Here is a 21,469-nt window from a genome sequence, read left to right on the forward strand (position 1 = left end):
TCCATCAATTAGGTTACCTGCACTAGGACGTTTAGGTGCTATTTGTGCACGAATCTGGCTTGCCTCATGAGAGTCTAACGCCTGCAGGCTGTATTTTGTTATTCTATTCATTTGTTGATTTTCAATGAAAACCTTTATACCCATTTCTTTTAGTGTATTTTTTGGGGGGAAACTTTAAAGGAGGGTAAAAGGAAAAATAAAAACAATATTTCAGTTTCCTTAATTGTTTTTATTGAAGACGCATTTGTTCATTATTATTATTAAGGAGGCATTTTATTTTATATTATTATGTGGATGGGAACTGGTTTTCAGTGTTCTGCCTGATCAATTAAAGTCTAGGGGAATCGGTATTCTTAATTCTGAGTGTTTGTTTGGCCAATTGATTCATGATCAGTGTTTATGCATTATCTTGTAACTCCTCCAACTTTGCCAGATTTCCTATCTCTTCTAACAACAGAATATCCCTTTACAACAAAATCCAACTGTGGTTTCAACTATGTCTCTTGTATACAGATTACATTAGGTTTCTCTCGTAAATTATCAATATACTTCTTAAACTCTTGGCCGTTTGAAATTACGCTTCTTGCATTCCACTGAAGTAGAATTAACACCATTAAGAGGATCCAGCCCATGTTTGAGAGGATTGTGTATCTTTATTAAGAATGTCTCTAACTGTTTCCCATAGTAACCCATTCACTTCAAGGTACTTCACAGCTGATCTGACAATTATTTTGATCCTTTCATTGCGGCTTTTCAACTTTGCCGAACAGTTGATTATCTCCACCATAAAGAGCAAAAAAACATTCTTTCTCACTAGCAGAGTTTCCCCCTTCAACTTATCACATCCTTCACATTTTCCAACATCTTTGTTCACAGTGTTATTTTGCCTTGTCACCTTTATGCCTCCTGAAACCTTCTTTGCTGCCTCTGAATAGCTGATTCCCTGAGAAACCTTGACTCGCTGCACCTCTGCCGCTCTTTTACTGACCTCACATCCACCGTATGCTGAGCTATGTTCAGCAATTGTAGCATTTCAGCTTTGCTCCTTTTGCACATTTGCCATACTCATGGTCTCCAACACACCTTCCACACCTTTGGTTTCCTTTACACACAGCCGCTACATGTCCAAATCTCTGACATTTGAAACATCTGAGAGATGGGGGAATATACAGCCTGACATCATAACACGTATATCCAATGTAGATCTTTTCCAGGAGTTTTTCCTCCACAGAAGTGATCAGAATTGAGAGACTGTCACATTTAATCCCATTTCTGTTTGCTTTCATACGTTTGACCTCACTTACTTTGGCATTAGTTACGTTTGCTTCAACATCGTCAGTCGGTACATTTACTGGGATCCCTGTGACGACTCCCCTGACTAGTTTTTTGTCACCAGCTAGGGAACATTGCACTTTCCTGCCATTTATTTTGTCCATCTGATTGCTCTCCCTTGTTGTCCACATACTATAATCAGCAGTGATCCATTTCTCAACACTCTAGCACTCTTTATCTCTCCGATTTCCTTACATATTGATCTAGTAAGCTGTATTGGATTCCATTCACCAAAAGAAGCCCTGTCTTGCGCAAGTTTAACGATTACCTTGTAATCTCTCCTCATCTCTGTTACAGCTACTCTGTCAACATTGTCACTATCATCCGATTTATTATTTAGATTCTTTTTACATTTCTTTTTCCGAGCAATATCCCATTTTCCATAACTCCCGCCACCTAATTCCATCTTGCCTAACTCGCTTCCTGATCCGTGACTTCCCTCTGCCATCTCCTGCCCAGTCACAGCCCAGTGTTGCCAACCAACCACTCCACATCACCAACGTCCACTGACACATTTTTGGTGACTGTTGGACTCCGCCAGGGTTGTCCCTTGTCACCAATTCTGTTTGTGATATTCAAGGACAGTATCTCAAGGCGCGGGGTAGAGCAGAGTGTCTGGTTTGGAGACCTCAGTATTGCATCTCTGCTTTTTGCAGATGATGTGGTTCTGTTGGCTTCATCTGACCGTGACCTTCAGCAGGGCGGTTTGCAGCTGAATGTGAAGTGGTCAGGATGAGAATCAGTTTCTCCAAGTCTGTGGCTATGGTTCTCTGCCAGAAAATGGTGGATAGGGTTGGTTACTACCCCAAGCAAAGAAGTTAAATGATCTCAGGGTCTTATTCACAAGTGAGGGTAAAATGGAGATTGAGATGGACAGTCGGATTGGTGTGGTGTCAGCAATGATGCAGGTGTTGTATCGAATTGTTGTGGTGAACAAGGAGCTGTGCCGGAAAGGCAAATGAGCTTTGGATAGTGACCGAGAGAACAAGACCGTGGATACAAGCGCCCTAAATGAATTTCCTCTGTAAGGTGGCTGGGTTCAGCCTAAGAGATAGGGTGAGGAGCTCAGACATCCGGACGGAGCGCGGAGTAGAGCTGCTGCTCCTTCGTGTCGAAAACAGTCAGTTTGGCCATCTGATCAGAATGCCTACTGGGCGCCTTCTTTTGGAGGTTTTCCAGGCACGTCCAACTGGTGAGAGACCCCGGGGTAGATCCAGAACGCCTAAACATAACCAAACTTTAACCATAGCATTGTCATATCATAAAAATGATTTATTTTCTACTATGATTTGTAACAGTTTAGAAGGCAGACAAATGATGTTGTCCTGCTGGGGCATCAGATTAGAAAACACTTGTGTGTGTTGTTCCAGAGGACATGGACAAACAAGGTGTTTAGTTGTAGACGGGTGTGACAGGTGGGGTCTGCTGCTGAATGTGAATAGGAGTAAGAAGATATTTTTATTTTCTCTAAGGAACAGTACAAAATAGGATTTACAGTATTCCACAAGCAGCCATTAGTATAGTGGTGGAACAGTATAAGTACTTCGGTACAGTTTGACAATAACACAGATGAAATAGTTACAAAGCACCAGCAATGACTTCCTGGGGAATATGAACTTAGTTAGGGTGAGTCGTGTTTAGCATTCTACAACTGCTTCATAGAGAGTGTTATTACTCTTTCACGATATGTTGGTACCAATTACTAACTATCCAATAATTAGAGTTTACACAATGTTGTAGGTATATGTTCCAAGATCACGGGTCTCCCTCTAAGGTCTCTGGTTACCAAACAGAAGCAAAGAGCCCTTCAGATGGCCAGTACAATTCTCCATGATCCAGCACACATATTGCGTCTGGCCTTCAAGTAGCTCACCTCTGACCAATGTGCTGCCCCAGGAACAGAATAGGAGTCAGTACTTCATACATATAAATATACTTTATATGATATACATAAACAACCCCTTTGTTTAGTGAACTCTAGTATTTTAATTATTTCTTATATTGTTTTATTCTATGTTTTTTACAGAATCATTTTGGATTAAAAAAAAAATGTATTCTATAGTGTCAGTAGGAATATTGCTGGGAGCTCGCAGTTTATGCCGGAAGAGCCAGGCTTCGGCTCGCGGGATGATTAACATTCCCTTCCATTCCCTATGTGAACCCGCCGTTAAATAGAATAAATAAAAGCTTTTATCGTTGAGACAAACAATTCACCACCACAGCAGCTCCAAGACTCACAGTCACACAAACAAATAACAGAAAAGAACCAACTAATTTAAAAAAAAAAAAATTGCATTCAGGATGCAAAATGGGCCAGTAGTTTTGTTTCAGCTGTAACCCAGAATCCAACAATACACACATTTTCTGTTGCTGAGCTTGGATCTGAAGACATGAAATTAAATGTACAGATAGATTAAAGTGCAGCACAAAGCAGCCACATCACACAGTGTTGCATCATTTGAAGTGATGCAACAAAATTACCCAACTGCCCCCCAAAAAAGTGATCACAAGTCATGGTTCCACTGTGGGTAAAACAAAGAAATGTTGAGCAGGGCAATCACAAACTGTAAAGTCTCTATGAGAGCGAGGCTGTGGTTTGTCTGCTAGTGTAATATTATACTAAACAAGTGATAACAAGCTGTTACAATAATGACTTCACTCCATGTTCCTGCTGAGAACAGATTTGAGCTGAAATTCAGCTCAGCCTGTGCATATATCAGCAAATGATCTCTACTTCTTTAATATCCTCTTCATTGTTCGCCTCATGCTGCGGCTGTATCTTGTCTTCACCTTCTGTCTTCTTCCTCTCATGTGCCTCCCTGTCCTCCTTCTCCTCTTTCTTCTTCCTCGCCTCTTCATCTTCTTCCTTTGCACCTCCCTCTATTTCTCCTTCCCTCTCCTCCTCCATCGTCGTCATCCTCCTGTCTTGCAGGGCGCAGGGCAGACAGTTTGCCAGGAAGAGGACAGCAGAGAGACAGACCAGAGAGAGGACAGCGCCCAAACCCACCTCCAGCTCTCGAGCTCCCTGCCCTTCCTCCTCCTCTTTCCTCCTCTCACCTTCTTTCTCCTGGCTCGGGGAGAAATACAAAGCGCCCTCCTCCTGGCTTGGCATCAGCACAGCTCTTTCCAGATTGTTCCGACTGACCATCCCTCCGTTCCCGACCTCGTTCCAGTTTCTATCAGTTCTCCTCCCATCGATTTTGTCGTAGTAGTCACTGCTGACATTCTCACTTTCGTCCTCGTCAAAGTTCGACGCATAGATGTCGCTGTCTGACTCAACCAGCGTGTCTGAAATGTCAAGCTCAAACTTCTTGCCTTCCTCATCCTTATCCCCTATTGGCTGCAGGAAGCCCAGGTCTAGGTTGACTCTTATCCAACCAGATCCTTTCGCCAGCCTCCTTGCCCCGCCTCCTCCTCCGGTGTCCGTCCAGTCCCTGTTGCCTTCACTGATGGAGTTGGAGGTGATAGGCTGGACGGCACAGGTTGAAACCAGAAGTTCTGCACGCAGTAAAGGCCCGCCTCCGTCGCCCTGGGCAAAGATGCGTTGGCTGGGGCTGGGCGTCACCACAACCACCGTCTCAGCCAATGAGGAGAGACGCAGGAAGAAGGGAAGGTCGCTGAAGGAGGAGAGGAGGGAGGCGGTGTCGTCACTGAACTGGAGCCAGACGCTGATGGAAGCCTCCTGGAGAGACATGACAGGATATGAATGGAAAGAAAATATTAGATCTCACAAGTGATTGTCTTCTTAACTTCTTTAAATACATAAATAACAGTTAGCCAGGTGTTTTCAACTATCAACCAACTGAACAATTCTTAAATTGTGGCCTACATTTAGAGAACAAGGGCTTTATTAATAATTTTCCTTATTTTTATGAGCATATTTGATCATATTTTCTGATCTATTCTGGGTTTAATTTAGCTGTTAATACAAACCCAACAGTAAATGCATTTATCTGCTGTCTTGATAAATAATATTGTAATATGTCCATTTCCACAAAACTATTAACTGCGCAACATGTCATAATCAACACTCTGCCATAGCGGCTCTGAGATCTCAGACTCGTATTAGATCAGGAAGTGTGCTGCCGGTTTCTGCAGAGACCTTTTTAAGAGTGAATGGTCACAAAATCCAGATGTGCACAGCAGTTTCCTCAACGGTCTCCCTCAGGTGACCTCACAACTGGAGGCAGACTTAACGCTGCAGGAGTTGTACACAGCCTTAATGAGTTTACAGAGCGGCAGAGCTTCGGGGCTGGACGGACTTCTATAAGTCCTTTTGGTCTGAGTTAGGAGAAGACCTGCTCGAGGTGCTGACCGACAGTCTTCAGAGAGGAAGACTACCTCTGAGCTGCAGGAGGGCCGTCATCACTCTGCTGCCTAAGAAGGGAGACCTACAAGACCTAAAAAACTGGAAGCCGGTTTCTCTTTATTTGTATTTTTAGTGCCTTCACAATGAACAGTTTGTGTCATGAATTGCCTTTCTCTCACCTGGTGATGGTTGTACAGGATGTTGTAGGCTGTTACTGTTGTCGTGACAATGGACGGGTGGGTGGGGCTAGCGGTGACTGACATGCCGAGGCCGCTGACCACCTGCACCGACAGGTCCCCGGGGGTAACGGGGTCAGAGGTCACAGTGATGTCACATCTGCCCAGCACACCATCCCACTGCTCAGAGACGACCTGAGAGAAAGAGACAGATGATGATAATAATGATGATGATGATGATGATGATGATGATGGTCAGGAAGTGAAGATGTCCAACTGAATTGATGCACAACTATCACCAACATAGAGTGATGTCTGTCCTGGTTGTAAACCAATCAGGTTGTTCTGGGTGCCAAGGGAAGCCACTCGAGGGTCCTCTACTCTCAGCCAGTTACGGACCAGCTCTGTAACATCCACGAACCAATCAGATGAACCCAGGAGGTGCGTGATTCTGCCATTAGAATCCTGAGCTCTGAACTGAGTCAGAACCTGGACTGAGGAGCGCTGATACACCGGTACACACCTGAAGAGACAGGACACACAATCCATCAGAGAATATATCAAAAGTTATGCATAGTAAACTTGGATCTCTGTGGAGTTTCTGGCCTCTAGTAGTAACACTATGGAGCCGTTTTTCGATGCGTGGGTCCCAACTTTGTTACTTGTGCTCGCACACAAGGGTGGACTTGGCATGCGCACATAAATGTGGGTGACAAGTGTAGAGATGGGTGATACCAGTTTTATATGATAGGGATATTTTAATGCACACCGTTTCTTAGTTGGGTTTGTGTTTTTAAAAAAAAATAGTGGTCATGTTTTTGAAAGTCCAAAAAAAAAAGATAATTTCACTCAAAGACAAATCAAATGACACATACCGGCCATTAATACCATAAAAAAAAAAAAAAAAAAAAAAATATGAGCTAAATTAACTAAAAGTGTTTGTACCACTAAGTTTAAAAAAAAAAAAAAATATTCAGAGAGAAATACTGATTAAATAATAAAGCTCCTTATATGTATTGTTTTAAAATGTTTGAAGAGTTTGCTTGTGTTGCTATGTAACACTTTATTTTCACAAATAGTGCATCTTGCTCTACTTTTATCTACAGGTGTCAAGTAGCACCATATGACACCATGTTCCTTTCGGTCGTTCTCTCACGTTTGATCTGGAAGTGTGGGACTGTGCGCTGCTGTGCGCCAGGTTCTGATGTCACATGGTTTCCACAGTCATGTGACACGTGCCATCTAAATATATCAGGGTTGTTTTGGCACTAACATTATACAAAAGTAGTGAAAACGGTTTATCCCTACTTTGATGATACGAGGATTCATTCAACACTCACCACAGGACCTCAAAGACATTTTGGTAAGACATCACAAATTTTGCACTCAGTTCCAGCTTTAGCTCCAACTGTAGTCTACAAGTCTCTGCATCACGGCTGCTCCTTCATATCCAGTTGTGATGGCCTTTCATTTAGACCGTCTTTGGTGAAAAGTTACAAAATCAAGTGATTGTTCTGTGGCATATTTTTTTAAGAGTTCTTGACATTGACTGGTAGGGTTTCACAGCCTGTCCATTTAATTACATACTTAGAGGAAACACTGGGGCTAAAGAGAAGTGTCAGAAACACATACGTAGACAAAAGCCTAGAAAGAGGCTAAAAAAACACATTGGTCTCCTGTACCCTTCCTTTGTGAAGTGGTTCCAGCCATCAATAGCATTGAGTACGGGGTCTGCCAAGGACACTCGCAGGGGCACTGAAGGAGCCCACACCTCCACACACACAGAGCCACGGAGCGCACCTAGAAGAAACTCCACGACTGCACAGGTGTTACCCAACCCTGATTCACTGCCATCCACAAAGACCGTTGAGCAATCGCTGGACACCTGTGGTTGTGATGGACACAGACAGAAGACCTATGACACTGGCGATTAAAGGACACTAGTACAAGATTTACTTTTCGTGTGTTCTAATTGAATGTCAAAATATAACAATATTGCTTATTTAAAGCTACAGTAATCAATATGTTTCCATCATCTATTGGTTAGATAACCAGGCTTGGGGAGTAACGCGATACATGGAGTGGTGTTATGTAATTAGGATACAAAAAAAAAGGTAACTGTATTCTGTAACAGTTACAGAATAAAAAGATGTAATCAGATTACCAATACATTAGGTCAAAATGAGGATAACTAGCAGAATTACAATTTTAAAATACATTTTAAAATAAAGGATGTACAATGCAAGGTATGCCTAATGTGTATTATATTATTATTACTGCTATTATTATTATAACTAGTCAAATTTCTATTATTATTACTGCTATTATTATTAGTAGTAGTCATATTTCTATTATTACTACTAATACTATTACTGCTATTATTATTATTAGTAATCATATTTCTATTATTATTACTGCTACTATTAGTAGTAGTAGTCATATTTTTATTATTATAACTGCTACTATTACTGCTATTATTATTATTAGTAGTCATATTTCTATTGATATTACTGCTACTAATACTGCTATTATTATTAGTAGTAATATTTATATTATTATTACTGCTACTATTACTGCTATTATTATTATTAGTAGTCATATTTCTATTATTATTACTGGTCCTATTAGTATTAGTAGTCATATTTTTATTATTATTACAGCTACTATTACTTCTATTATTAGTAGTAGTAGTCATATTTCTATTATTATTACTGCTACTATTACTGCTATTATTATTAGTAGTAGACATATTTCTATTATTATTACTGCTACTATTATTATTAGTAGTAATATTTCTATTATTATTACTGCTACTATTACAGCTATTATTAGTAGTAGTAGTCATATTTCTATTATTATTACTGCAACTATTAGTAGTAGTAGTCATATTTCTATTATTATTATTACTGCTACTATTACTGCTATTATTATTGTTAGTAGTCATATTTCTATTATTATTACTGCTACTATTAGTAGTAGTAGACATATTTCTATGATTACTACTGCTATTGCTGCTTTTACTATTATCATTTCTATTATATCCACTGCTGCTATTATTATTATTAGTTATATTTCTATTATTAATACTGCTCTTATTACTCTATCTCTCTCTCTCTCCTGGTTCTGCCCAAGGGGCGTTTTAAAGGGGACTTTTTTCTTGCCACTTTCACACCCACTGCATACTCATGGGGGATATCTTGTTGGGTCTCTAAATTATAGGGTAATTATGCTGTGCTCTAAGCAGATTATAACGCATCATATGTTTATAATGCATTATAGAAATGGACATTGACATAGAAAGTGTTACCAAATTCCAATCTTCACGATCCACTTAGTCACTTTGATGATCTTTTTTCTATTTCAAAGATCATTCTTGAACAGAAACAGGTTAACCCCCACCACCCATCCCAATGTGTGATTGAAGCCTGTGGAAAAAAAACTAGTAATTGGACTATGAGTTAAGATTTGTCTTAGCTAGTCTTGCATAGCCAGACCTATCTCCACAGCACTGTGTCAGCGCTAAAGAAAGGTCTAGCTCCACACATTATCATTCTGGTAAATGATGAAAAAACGCTCTGGCCTGTTTGTATTTCTTTAAAAAAATCAAAATTGTCTTGGGCGGTGCTAACCCCAGGATGCAGTGACGCAGATAGCGGAAGGCGAGGAGAATATCACCTGAAATACGTGGTCATTGTCAGGATTATACCCACAGTCTACATCCAGTGACATCAGACAAGGTTTTGGCTAAAACTGTCCCAGACAAAGATAATGTAATTCTTCTGAACCTGGGCAACATAATTAACAAGAATCCCTGTTTTGGGTAATATCAGACTGATCTTAGAGAGAGAGATTTGTTTGTGTTTTACTGTGAGGCACCTTGACAGTGTTCTCGTTGGTAGAGTGGCACTTGACTGCAGAGGTGACGTCTGACACCGTCCCATCACGGTTTATGGCCAGCACAATGACTGGAAGTGACACCGGCTGGTTGGTCAGTATGGCTGTGTTGATGATCGTGTTAGTCTGAGGATAGAGGATCAGAAAGAAAAAATGTTTAAACAGATCATGTTTAAAGAGATCAGATTGGATGGATCTTTAAAAATTTGAAAGATTCTAAAAAAGATTATCACTGGATTGCGTTTCAATGAATGAATGAAGTACCTCTGTGATGGGAGCGATGCTAAAGATGGGTCGATCAGCAAATGAGAAGATGCTCACTGCTGCTCCATGTGGCGATAGGTGGTTATTACGCCCGGAGTACTCCACCCACCAGTTAGCAGACACCGTCATGGCAACACCAAAGCTCTGCCTCAGGCCGTCGACTGACAGACACACAACCTGCTGGAGTAAAGTGGGACTGCAGGGCGACAGAGATCACAGACTTAAGCAGCCAGTCATTACCATGTGTATTAAAGTATTGACCTTAATACATCATTATGTAATTTCTATCATTTCTAAACCAGAACTGTTAAAGTCATGCTGAAGAAAAGCCTTATCTCTGAAAACTAACTCTGTCTAGTCCAGTGATCAGTAGCCAACAATACTATTGTCACCCGGGGTGGAATAGCCAATGTGGCTATTTACACCCGGGTGTATATAGCATGGCAGAGACAAGCACCCAGGTGTCCGTAACAAACAATGCACACATTAAATAAGGTATGTGTATTATGTACTGTATGTATATTTTTCCTAACCCTAACCAGGTAGTTTTGTTGCCTAAACCTAACCAAACTGCAACTAAATACCCTGGCCTCCCGGGTGAAAGTCCTCCCTGTCACCTGTCGCTCGAGCAAATTAATCATGTGAGAGCCTTTCGTTACGCCTACCAAGATTTGACCAATCATAATAATCATTCACCCCCCTAGAAATGAACGTCAAGTCCTTTAAATGGAATGTTGCAAATATGTGGTTTACAGCTTAGAACCCTCAAAAATCAATACAAGACATCCACCGAAGAGGAGAAGCAAGCTAACTCAGTGGCCAGCAGATTAGACTGTGATTGTACTGGGCAGCTTCCAGGTGTGAAGGTTCTCTTTTTCAGGAACGCCCTGATCACGGCAGTGAATCTCCCCTGAATAAATAAAGGTAAACCCCCCTCCCCCAAAAAAAACACAGCAGACCAATCACTGATTGAAGTGGACATGATGTCAGATTGTGCGTTTCTAAACTGATAGAGGAGATATCCGCACACTTTGATGTATGCAGTGTTTCACTTAATCTGAGCTTTCAGTCTAATAGACCTTCATCAGAGCATGCAATGATTATGGGTTTCTGAAAGTTGCAGAATCTGATGGCTGCAGGCCTCCATAGTTTAAGTTGAAATGAACGCTTCAAAACACTTGTTGAAGGCTTACTCGTCCTTATGGTTCACCTCAACTGCTGTGCTAAACACCAAGTGCTTCAACAAATAAGTCAGTAAGTGTTGGAAACTGGTCTTTGTTTAAGCCTTTGGCTGTCTGAGTGCTAAAAATCATTTTGCTGGCTACTGGTGTGTAAGAGCTACGGCTCACTACGGCTGACGGTGTTGTTCTCAGTTATCACGAGATTAGCTAAAGGAACTCGATCCATTTGCCTGTCTGCTTTTTGACTGTAATGGTTCATGGACACACTGAACTGAGGTGGAATCGACCTACTTGTGTGTGTGCTTGAGTGTGCTGTGTTTGTGGCAGAGGATGGACACCACGTCGTGTTTGGAGCCTTGGTTTCTCTCCAGGGTCACTGCCCACAGGTCAGAGGTCAGAGTTCTCTGGGCCACCATCGACACCAAGCCCTTCTTTACCTTCAGCCTGAAGACACACACACACAGATTTTCAGTGTAAAACTACAAGAGTGTGTTGACAGTCAGTGATCCAGACTGTAATACAATACAGCATTTTAAGAAAGTGAAAGTAGGGTTGTTCTGATATCATTTTGTGTTTACCTTATAATAACAAACTCAGCACTGAAGTTGGCTCTCAGATTCACAGAGACTCTGATTGGCTGTCCTATCAGGACCGGGCCCATGTGATAGCGAATCATGACATGGGGGTCCAAGCTAAGCTCCTCCTCTTGCTGCCCATTCAAACAGGTTTCTTCTTCTTTGGTCCTGCTCTGCTCCCTCTCTTCATTCTCCTCCTCCTCCTTCAGTGTCACTGCTTTGATATGGACAAGCTGCCTCTGGGACTGAGCTGCTTTGTCCTCCACACATCTGGATGGATGGTCAATTGGTGCGAGGAGATCGACAGATGTTGGAGAATGACAGACAGAAATTAGTTCTCGTGCAGCAATGAAAAAACATAAAACTCAAGGAGTCTTTCTACATGTTCCTATTCATTCACATACCCTGGTGGTGTCAGGTTTAGGTCAGCCACTGTGTCGGAGGAGGAGTAGTAAAGCTGTATTTGGTTTCTCCTGGGAACCCGTTGGTGTCTGAAGGCCCATGGAACTTCCTCCTGGGTGTCCCCATCAACACCTAGATGGTATCTGAAAGAAGGCATCAACTAATCTGTCATACAGGCAACTGATAAAAAGATCATCATCATCATCTACAACTCATAATGGAATACAAGGATCCATGAAAACTGCTTCAAACATCTGTCCATGCACACTTTTCTTGTTATAACCGAACCTCTTCTTCCAGCATAAACATAATGTGCTTCAACAACATTTTCATATCCTTATATCAAACCTCTCTTTTTTTTCCTGTGAGGTTTGACCATATGAGTGTTCCATGATGGATTCAGCAAACCCTCTTAACTGCACATAACTTGCTGTAAATTGCTTGTTTCAGCCTGATTAACCTGTACATTAGTAGGTGCACGTTTATGAGATTTGATCATTAGCATAATCGATTCCCCTACATATCTATATATAAGGCTGTTTTTTCTGCTTCATTTGTGGGGAAATTTCATTCACAAGATGTTATCCAAGAATGAAAAGAAGAATTTCACACTGCAGAGCTTCAAATCAGCAGATGAAAACATAACACATTCAACAGTGTCAGTAGTCTGTTATAGCTGCGTCATTGCAGACCCATACCATGACGGAAATAAAGAAGGAATGATTTGACATTAAGTTAGATGCCTTGCTAAAGCAAAGCAGTCATTGACTTAAATGGGTGGCGGTCAATCGAATGTGACAATCAAGGATGAATATAATGAAGTAATGTTACAAGAATGTGTAAGAATGGAGCTCTGCTTGGAGTATTCTTGCATGGTTTGAGTGAACTATTGAAGGATGAACTTGCTGTAGTATACGTGATGAAAGCAACTCCCTCGACTCTCTCATTTCCTTGTCCATTGAAATAGACAACCGCCTGTGGGAGAGACACCAGGACAGAAATTTCAAGCCCAAATCTGCTTAATTCTTGTGTCTCACCCCCAACTCTTGTGAGAACAGCCTATAGACGAATCCGGTGACTGCTTTGTGTGGTCCGCCACCTAGCGCTGCCGCCATTACTGCGGTGACAAGTCATAGTGATCGCACTGTCGGCTAACAGCGTTAACTGGTGACTTTAGGCCATAAGTGTCCGTGGTTGTTCGTAGTAACTTACAAACGCAAGCTACTCTTTGTTCGTAGTAACTTACAAACGCAAGCTACTCTTTGTCTAAACAAAGCAATGCGAGGACATTACTCAAGAAGCGGGATGCAGCTTTCCAGTCAGGTGACAAACAGGCCTGCAGTGAAGCATGGGGGAAACTCAAGAGAGGCATCAGGGATGTAAAGCGCAAACACAAACAGCTCATTCAGGATCAATTTAACAACAACAACAACAACAACCCCAGCAGCATGTGGAACGGTATCAAAGCACTGACTGACTACAAAACCACCAATCTGCTGCCAAGTGATGCCAACTGCCACACTGCCTGATGTCCTGAACCAGTTCTTTGCCCGCTTTGACATTCAGAGAGGGGGTTCTGTGTCTGCTCGATCCGTTTACCCACCTGTGGAGAGGCTACACTGGTTCTACAGCATTACCAGGTGAGGACCACCCTGAGGAAGGTTAATGCAAGCAAGGTGGCAGGCCCAGACGGTGTGCGCGGTCGGGTACTGAAAGCATGTGCCGATCAGCTGACAGAAGTGTTAATATTCAAATATTCAACCTCTCATTACAACAAGCTGCTGTTCCAGCATGCCTTAAATCCTCCACTATCATCCCTGTGCCCAAACAAATCATATGTGAGAAGTGTCTGAATGACTATCGCCCAGTGGCACTAACACCCATAGCCATGACGTGCTTTGAGAATCAAAGGAGATGGTCATTGACTTTAGGAGAACAAAGGAGAAAGTCCATCTCCCCCTCCACATACATGGAGAAGCAGTGGAAAGTGTGGAGAACCTAAAGTTCCTTGGATTCAATATGTTAAAACAGCTGACATGGACCTGCAACACCTCATACCAGGTTAAAAAGGCCCAACAAAGCCTCTTCTTTCTCAGGAAGCTCTATCACCAAACTTACAAAAAAAACCTTTATTATTCCGCCTGCTCCTTCCACATTTTTCAACGTACAAACTACATTCAAATATCAAAACGTTCAGCTCAATTAGAATATTACAGCTACTACTTTTCTCATTCATAACTTTAATATTTTCAGGAATATTAAACAAAAACTTACAGAGTACAAAAGGCAGTTGGTCCGGCAGGAAAAATACAAAAAGCCAATCCATAAAGTAAAGTTGCGAGGAATAAACTAGAATCCTTCAACACTGGAAAAGAAACTTCTCACAACAGAGGGCGACAGCAGACTGACACAGAGACAGGGGGAAACACAGACTAAATACACTGAGGAGATGAGGATAATTAGGTGAAGGTGAGGATAATTAGGTGCAGGTGTAACCCATGGGGGCGGGCTCCAAAGGTCACAAAGGCGGGAAAATTCACAGGTAGGAAATAATACTAGACATGACACACACAGGGAGTATAACAAATTAAAACAGGAAAAACTAAATGACTGAATATCACAGAAAACCCCAAAACCTAGAAACCAAAATGCTCAAAAATGCTACAAAATCAGAGGCCACTAAAAAGATAAACACAAGATAGTCTAAAGTCTTAACAAAAAGTCCAAGAATCCTGGGAACATTCCTAAAATGATTTGTTAATTTCTCAGTTCAGTTGTGCTCTCAACGTACGAGTGAACGGGCAGTCAGGGACTAAATGAGTGAATGATTAAAGTCATTCGACAATGTACATATAATACAACAGTTTTGATAAAAATGTAAATAGTTCTGTTTTTCTGTGTAATAGAGACTTTATGAAGAGATTTTTTTTTTTCTTTCAGTTGATGCCTTGAGCTACAAATGTGAAAAACAGTAAAAAAGTTCTACATTCTGAGTACACTAGTTAGTGAGCTGAACTGAAAGTTCAGTCGTGTTTCAGTTTAGTGAGTGGGACAATGTGTAGTGCAGTCGCACATCCCGTCAAGCACTGAACGATTCAGTGAGCGAATCTTTTGAATGAACTGGTTCTAGAGATTCAGCACACTGAAAAGAACTGCTTTGCCAATCACTATCCAGAACCTTTCCACCTCCTCTGGGTGCTATCAAGAACCCCTTAATGGTTTCATCTAGAGCCCTTAAGGGCCTTTCAGACAGGGCATGGTTTGCTCTGCGCAGGTCGCTGGGTTCAATGCACATTGCGAGCTGCACGCTGCAGCGAGCACCCACACGCCCACGCTTTGCTCAACACAGCAAAACACCATCGAGGCACAGCACAAGTCATTGAAAATAATGAGTTTCAGAGTGCAGTATTGTTGTTGTCACGTTCTGTCTGAAAGGGCCTTAAAGGGCCAAGGCTGACGTGGTGCAGCGCAACCCACAACAATCATGGCTCACAATCACAGTTTTTGGAAGGGTGTGGGCTGGGTTGTGGACGTTCCCTTTTAGCACCCATGGTTTCAACAAGAGAGCTGATGAACTGTTTCTTCCAAAAAGGGTTCTTTGGATGAAAAGGGTTCTTAATGGAACCCCTTAGTCTTACAAAGAACCCTTGAAAAACCTGGTTCTTCATAAAGGTTCTTCAGAAGCAAATGGTTCTTGGTTGAACCTCAGCACTTCAGGAAGACCCCGTTTGTAAATAGACAAAGAGTATAGAAGCAAAGAGACATTTTTTTTAAAAAAACAGCCACTGCAGCCATTTTGGACTGAAAACGCTGATGTCGCAATGGAACAAACAATTGACTTTCACGTCTTGGCCACATACGTTCTTTGGTACCAGGCTGTAAACATGTTTATTTCTCTTGCAAAGTTGGATATTTGAACATGGGGGTCTATGGGGTTAGACTCGCTTTTGGAGCCTGCCATCTAGCATTGTTCACAATGATAATTCATAATTCCCTCTTCAAATCACAATTATCTGATTACAACCAATACAAATAAAACAATTATTGCTTGTTGTTTAGGCTACCTGAAAGGTCCGATTTTTTGAGTGGCAGTGCAATTTGCAAACCCCTCCTCTTTCACTCAGTTTACAGCCAGTGTTCCGCTTTAACAAGTGACCGTGTGAACTAGTATCTCTCAACCGAATGCGTCGTGGTTGCTCTTAGTGAAGGCAGCTGTTGAAAACACAAACAGAAAGCCTTGAATTCTACTTTACTAATTTGAAATAAATACTAATCTTTGTTAATCTAGACTACTACAAGCACACAGATGCACTTGGCTGAAAGTCACCAGGTAACATGGTCACTCATTAAACCGAAACACCGGTGCATTGCACAGAGGAAAGCCTATTTTCAGCAAGCTGCTTTTAATGTAGGTTAAGATTTTTTAAAAATCAAGGCGAAACAAAGCAGTTTGTTTAAAAGTTTGTCACAAAAAGACGTTGTGAGGAGCAGGAGAAAGAGAATACAGCTCAAGTTCAGCCATCATTCTCAACCTAATCCTGCTCCAGTTTCTCCTCAACAAGTGCCAAGTAATAACAACACATATGTGGACCCCCCGTCACCCTGCTGTTACCGAACAAGCTGCACTGTTGAAAGACTCCTTTCAACTGTCGGATAAAAACCGGCATCAGTTCATCATACAGACTGAACTCTTAGTTCCTGCTCTCCTTTGAAAGAGACTATAATGAAATGATTTCAGTGTTATACACCGAGCCCCGCCGTCTGCTGCTGTAATCAGCAAAAGTAAGCTAATTTACAGTTTTGGACTGTGGGGGCCTATTTTGGTTAACATATGTGATTCAGAACGTATTAAATAGGGTAACCATGTAAACATGTTCTAGAAACCCAAAATACAAGTATGAACTTGAAAATGAGCATAATATATCTTCTTTAAGACTTCACCTGAGTGAAGGAGAAGTGGTATGCTGGCGGTTGACAAAGTTGCCGTGAGGATGTCCCCTCCTTTGCCGTTCTCGCCTCTGCAGCCGGTGACGAGGGTGGATGTTACTGTGCCACTTTTCCAAATCCTGATTTGATTGGTTGATATGTTGATCCTCAAACCAGTCACTGGGCAGTGTCAGAGTTACCACGCATAGTCCTAGAGGAGGCTGGAAAACCAGGACGGACATATGGATGGACAGATACATGTTAGAAAAGGGAAATGGTGTAATGAATGAGTGAGAAGGACAGAGAGAAAGCTAAAAACAGAATCTGGTCCTCACCTGTGTGATACAGGAGGCCTTGTGCTCCTCAGTCTCCTTGAAGGCGTGCAGGGTGATGCAGATCCCTCGGGTGCTGGTGTCGCCCCGTGTGTGGAACAGCGCCCTCACCCTGAACCTCGCATGCCTGCCCTCATCCCTCTCTCTCTCCACATACTCTGAGAGGAGGGAGGCGGACAGAAGGGGGGAGAGAGGGAGGAGGTGCTCTGATATGAGCTGTGGAAACAGAAAGAGATAAGTAGCTATAGTTAGCTGGAGCAGTTTATGTAGTATCACTGTCTACTCACCAGATCTCTGTCCTCTCCTTTTTCTCTTACCTGTGTAACTGAGTAAGGGCCAAATGAAGCCTGGAGACCTGGTCTGGGGGCCTGGTCGGGCGGGGGCACCATGAACAGACTCTGGGAGAAGGAGAAGGGGCTGGAGTTGGAGAAAAGAGGGCCCAGCTCAGCCTGAGACAGAGGGAGGAACTGCCAGGGTGGAGGGACAACTGACATGTGGACTGGCAGGGAGAGAGGGAGAGGAGGCTGCAGGAGAGATGGAGGGACTGCGGGAATAAAAAGGAAAGGATATAGGGAGGAAGTGAGAAGCAAAAGTGTTAGAGATTGATCCATGTTAGGAAGTCAAGAAGACACTAAGGTATCTGAAAAAGCCCCTCTACTCAGAATGTCCTCTGCCTCTTGATCCTTCACTGTGCAGAATGACTTACTGTCTGTGCAGTTTGTTTTCACATTCATCTGTTTAAGGGGGAGAAAGTTTCTCTTTAAATCTCAGTTTAACACCTGCAGGGTGTGTATGACATCACAAGTAGTTTGGAGCCAATCATGGTCCAGTATTCAACTGACACAGTAGGATGTGGAAACTTGAAGTGTGCGCGTCACACACACTGAGAGTGTATAGGAGACATCTCGTGTCCAGCAGTTTAAATTTTAGAAATGAACAATACAGTATTTATGTATTCATATATTCTGTTTAAATGAGAAGACGAGAAACGGAGAAGATGTGCTTTTATGAATTTTTAATCTGGTTGAACTTTTTCGTGATTAAAAACAATATCCGACAGTAATTATTATATGGAGCAGAATATTTTTAAATGTCTTGAAACAACAACGAATCGAAACAGCACTGTCTGGATGTGGGAGGGAGGTGGACATCTGGTGGACAACAACAACAACAACAACAACAACAACAACAACAACAAGGAACGAACAGCACTGAAGTTGGAATGAGCCTGAAAGATTTGCATAAACAGATACATGAGAAGTTGACCTGCAAAAGTCCACTCTGTACTGTGACTCTCTAAAGTACTAAAGACAAACAAAAAATCTGAGACTCACCTTCTATGAAAATCCAATAGAGCAGCAGAATACTAACTCTTCTTCTTCCCGAGCTGACACCCGCCATCACCGCACACCTGATGCAACACAGTACCATGTGACCACCACAAGTCAATATCAAAGTATTCTGCATCAAATATTCTCATCCAGTAACAACATTCAGTAAGAGGTGCAGGAAATTTGAATTATTCAACCATACTCCCCTAACCTTGGAGGACTTTAGGACGTAGGGTTAAGTTTCCATGACAACAATCCTTAATGTTAAACAGGCACTTCTAGTTATTGTATCTTAACCATAGTAATACAGTTTGCCATTTGCAAATAATGAAGGAATATCCCGTTAACAGTGGCATCACTGAATGTTGATGAAAATGTCGTCCCTTCGCTGGCTTCTTCTGGATCTTTCAACCGAATCACAGGTCTTCTTCAGCAGATCTGCTGTCAGGATGGGAAGTCTTAAAAGTCCTGGGAATAATGAAAGTTTGAACATCTACAGTTGAAACAAACAGTTGAGCAAATTTCAGTTGCTGAAGACCATGTGATATGGTCAAAAGCTCCAGAACGATGAAGTAAATGGTCCGTGAGTGAAGATTATTCATCAACTCATGTTTGTCATGTCAAAGATGAACTGAATAATTTGCAGAAATGTTCAATATGAATGTCTTGCATATATGTATATATATATATATATATATAACTAGCCAATAGGGTTGGGCGATTGGATGAATATATTGGCTATAAGCGATTGGCTGGAGTACGGTGATGTTTGTCATTTTATACAGCATGTTAACAATTCAATGATGGATGATGACCATATACTATAACTATAGTTAGCTCGCTAACAGCTATGGTTGGATCTAGTCAGGGTGTCCTGGACGCCTGTCATGTGGACCAAACAAAACAACTGGGAAAGTATTTTTTTTTAACATGTGGGTACAAACAACAACATCTCTCATCATTTTCACACGGAGGCCATTTTCTTTTTGAAAAACAAGAGCTCCTTGGTCTGTTGATTGATTGGCCCTACATATAGAAGATCCAAGGTGTTTTTCTCTCTATCTCAGAGCTAAAAACAAAGCTTTGCTTTTGGCCCCAGAAACGCTCGGGTCAGTTACACAACACCTGCAGGGGAAGAGCAACCAATCAGAGCCTCCACATGCAACACCACAGACACAGGGACATGAAACAATATGTTACAAGTCAGTGTCTCCTGTGAACACACACACACACACGCACACACACACGCGCACGCACACGCACACGCACGCACACACACACACTCATGCACCTCAGCTGGGTGGAACGAGGTTACTGTATGTTCTGCACCAGATCAAGAGCACCCAGCAGAACATACAGCTAAATATATCAAACATGTTCCCAGAGACTATGAACAGGTCAGATGATACTAAACTGTTCTACACAACACACACAATTGAAGTCTCACTCCCTTACACACACACACACACACGCATGCATGCACGTACGCACGCACACACATACACACACCTTTTACCCACCTGTCTGTTTCAGCAGTTACATCTTTTCCTCGAGGCCGGTTTGAAGCAGGTTGCTGCCTCCGTCCCTGCTCAGAGCCGCATCACTGCTTCAAAAATACTTCACAACAAAAGAGAACTAACTATAAAAAATAAAATATTTTCGAATAAACAGTTATATGTTTTTTTTTGTGTCTCTCTCGCTCTTCTTTGCTGGTCTGCTGTTGCTATAAACAACCCCCCCACCCCTCTCTCTCTTTCTCTCTCTCTCTCTCTCTCTCTCTCTGCCCTCCCTCCCTGTGCCAGATTCACACAATACAGATTTATTCGTTTAAAACGGTAAATAATCCTCTCTCTCTCTCTCTCTGTCTGTGCTATGTCCTTTTCCCCTCCCCTTCTGTACGTATCTCATTTTTCTCATAATTTTTTTTCTTTTGCTTCTTGCCCTCTCCCTATGTGTGTGTGTGTGTGTGTGTGTGTGTGTGTGTGTGTGTGTGTGTGTGAGTGTGTGCATTGCAGTGACTGGATAAGACCAACTAATCGTACACATACACTAAAGCTGTATGTGGTTTGTGCTGTAGTTAAACGTATATGGTTACAACAACAATGCACATGTATAATAAGACTACTGTAGCTGGTAGTTGATTCAAATGTTATGATCTCTGTTTAGGAGCAAGGGCCAAAGTTACATGACATTGTTAGAACGTGTCAAGACGTCATAAAGAAGAGGTCGGGTAAGATGGAGGTATATGTAGGTCAAACAGGCCGAAACGTCGTTAGTAAATATTCCAGCAGTATGCGACACAGTGTACTGGACTTTTCTCCTTTTTGATACAAATTGTGCTTTCCTCCGACCGACACACCAGTTCCAGATTCAGATGCACAGATATTTTTTTCAGTTTTTTGAGGACAATTAGCTTTGTAAAGGAAAAATGAATATCCAAATAGAGTGGACTAGACCTTAAACTTCTGAAAAATCCAAATCACTCCAACAGGACAACCACCACCAATCATTTGATGATCAGATGAGGCTCCAGCCCAGCTTCTACCAGATTCTATCAGCGGATATACAGTAGTCCTCTGTTTCACTTCATATCCAATGCCAAAAAAGAGAAGACAAACGGTAAATAATCAAATTGCAGGTCTTTCTTCCTGAGGACATACCGCTGTCCCAGGATAATGACCTAAAAAGACAATCATAGAACGTGAGGTAGGATGTATATTTGATTGTGGGACATGTAAGTGGTAGTA

The 21,469-nt window shown here is 41.9% G+C and overlaps 1 protein-coding gene across 1 annotated transcript; it reads right to left on the bottom strand.

The window, feature by feature from the left end:
• Positions 1-2,771: 2,771 nt before the first annotated feature.
• On the bottom strand, positions 2,772-20,957 carry tmem132a (transmembrane protein 132A). Its single transcript, XM_037763422.1, has 14 exons — positions 20,243-20,957; positions 18,726-18,802; positions 17,709-17,935; positions 17,395-17,607; positions 17,075-17,280; positions 12,136-12,276; positions 11,735-12,001; positions 11,448-11,600; positions 9,976-10,171; positions 9,694-9,837; positions 7,500-7,702; positions 6,121-6,340; positions 5,821-6,012; positions 2,772-5,014 (listed from the first exon to the last, which is right to left on the bottom strand). Exons 2-14 carry the CDS (start codon positions 18,790-18,792, stop codon positions 4,049-4,051), a joined length of 3,195 nt encoding a protein of 1,064 aa, XP_037619350.1. The 5' UTR covers positions 18,793-18,802; positions 20,243-20,957; the 3' UTR covers positions 2,772-4,048.
• Between the last annotated feature and the right edge of the window lie 512 nt (positions 20,958-21,469).

The sequence above is a fragment of the Sebastes umbrosus genome, chromosome 3 (assembly GCF_015220745.1).
Source record: "Sebastes umbrosus isolate fSebUmb1 chromosome 3, fSebUmb1.pri, whole genome shotgun sequence".
Lineage (NCBI taxonomy): Eukaryota > Metazoa > Chordata > Actinopteri > Perciformes > Sebastidae > Sebastes > Sebastes umbrosus.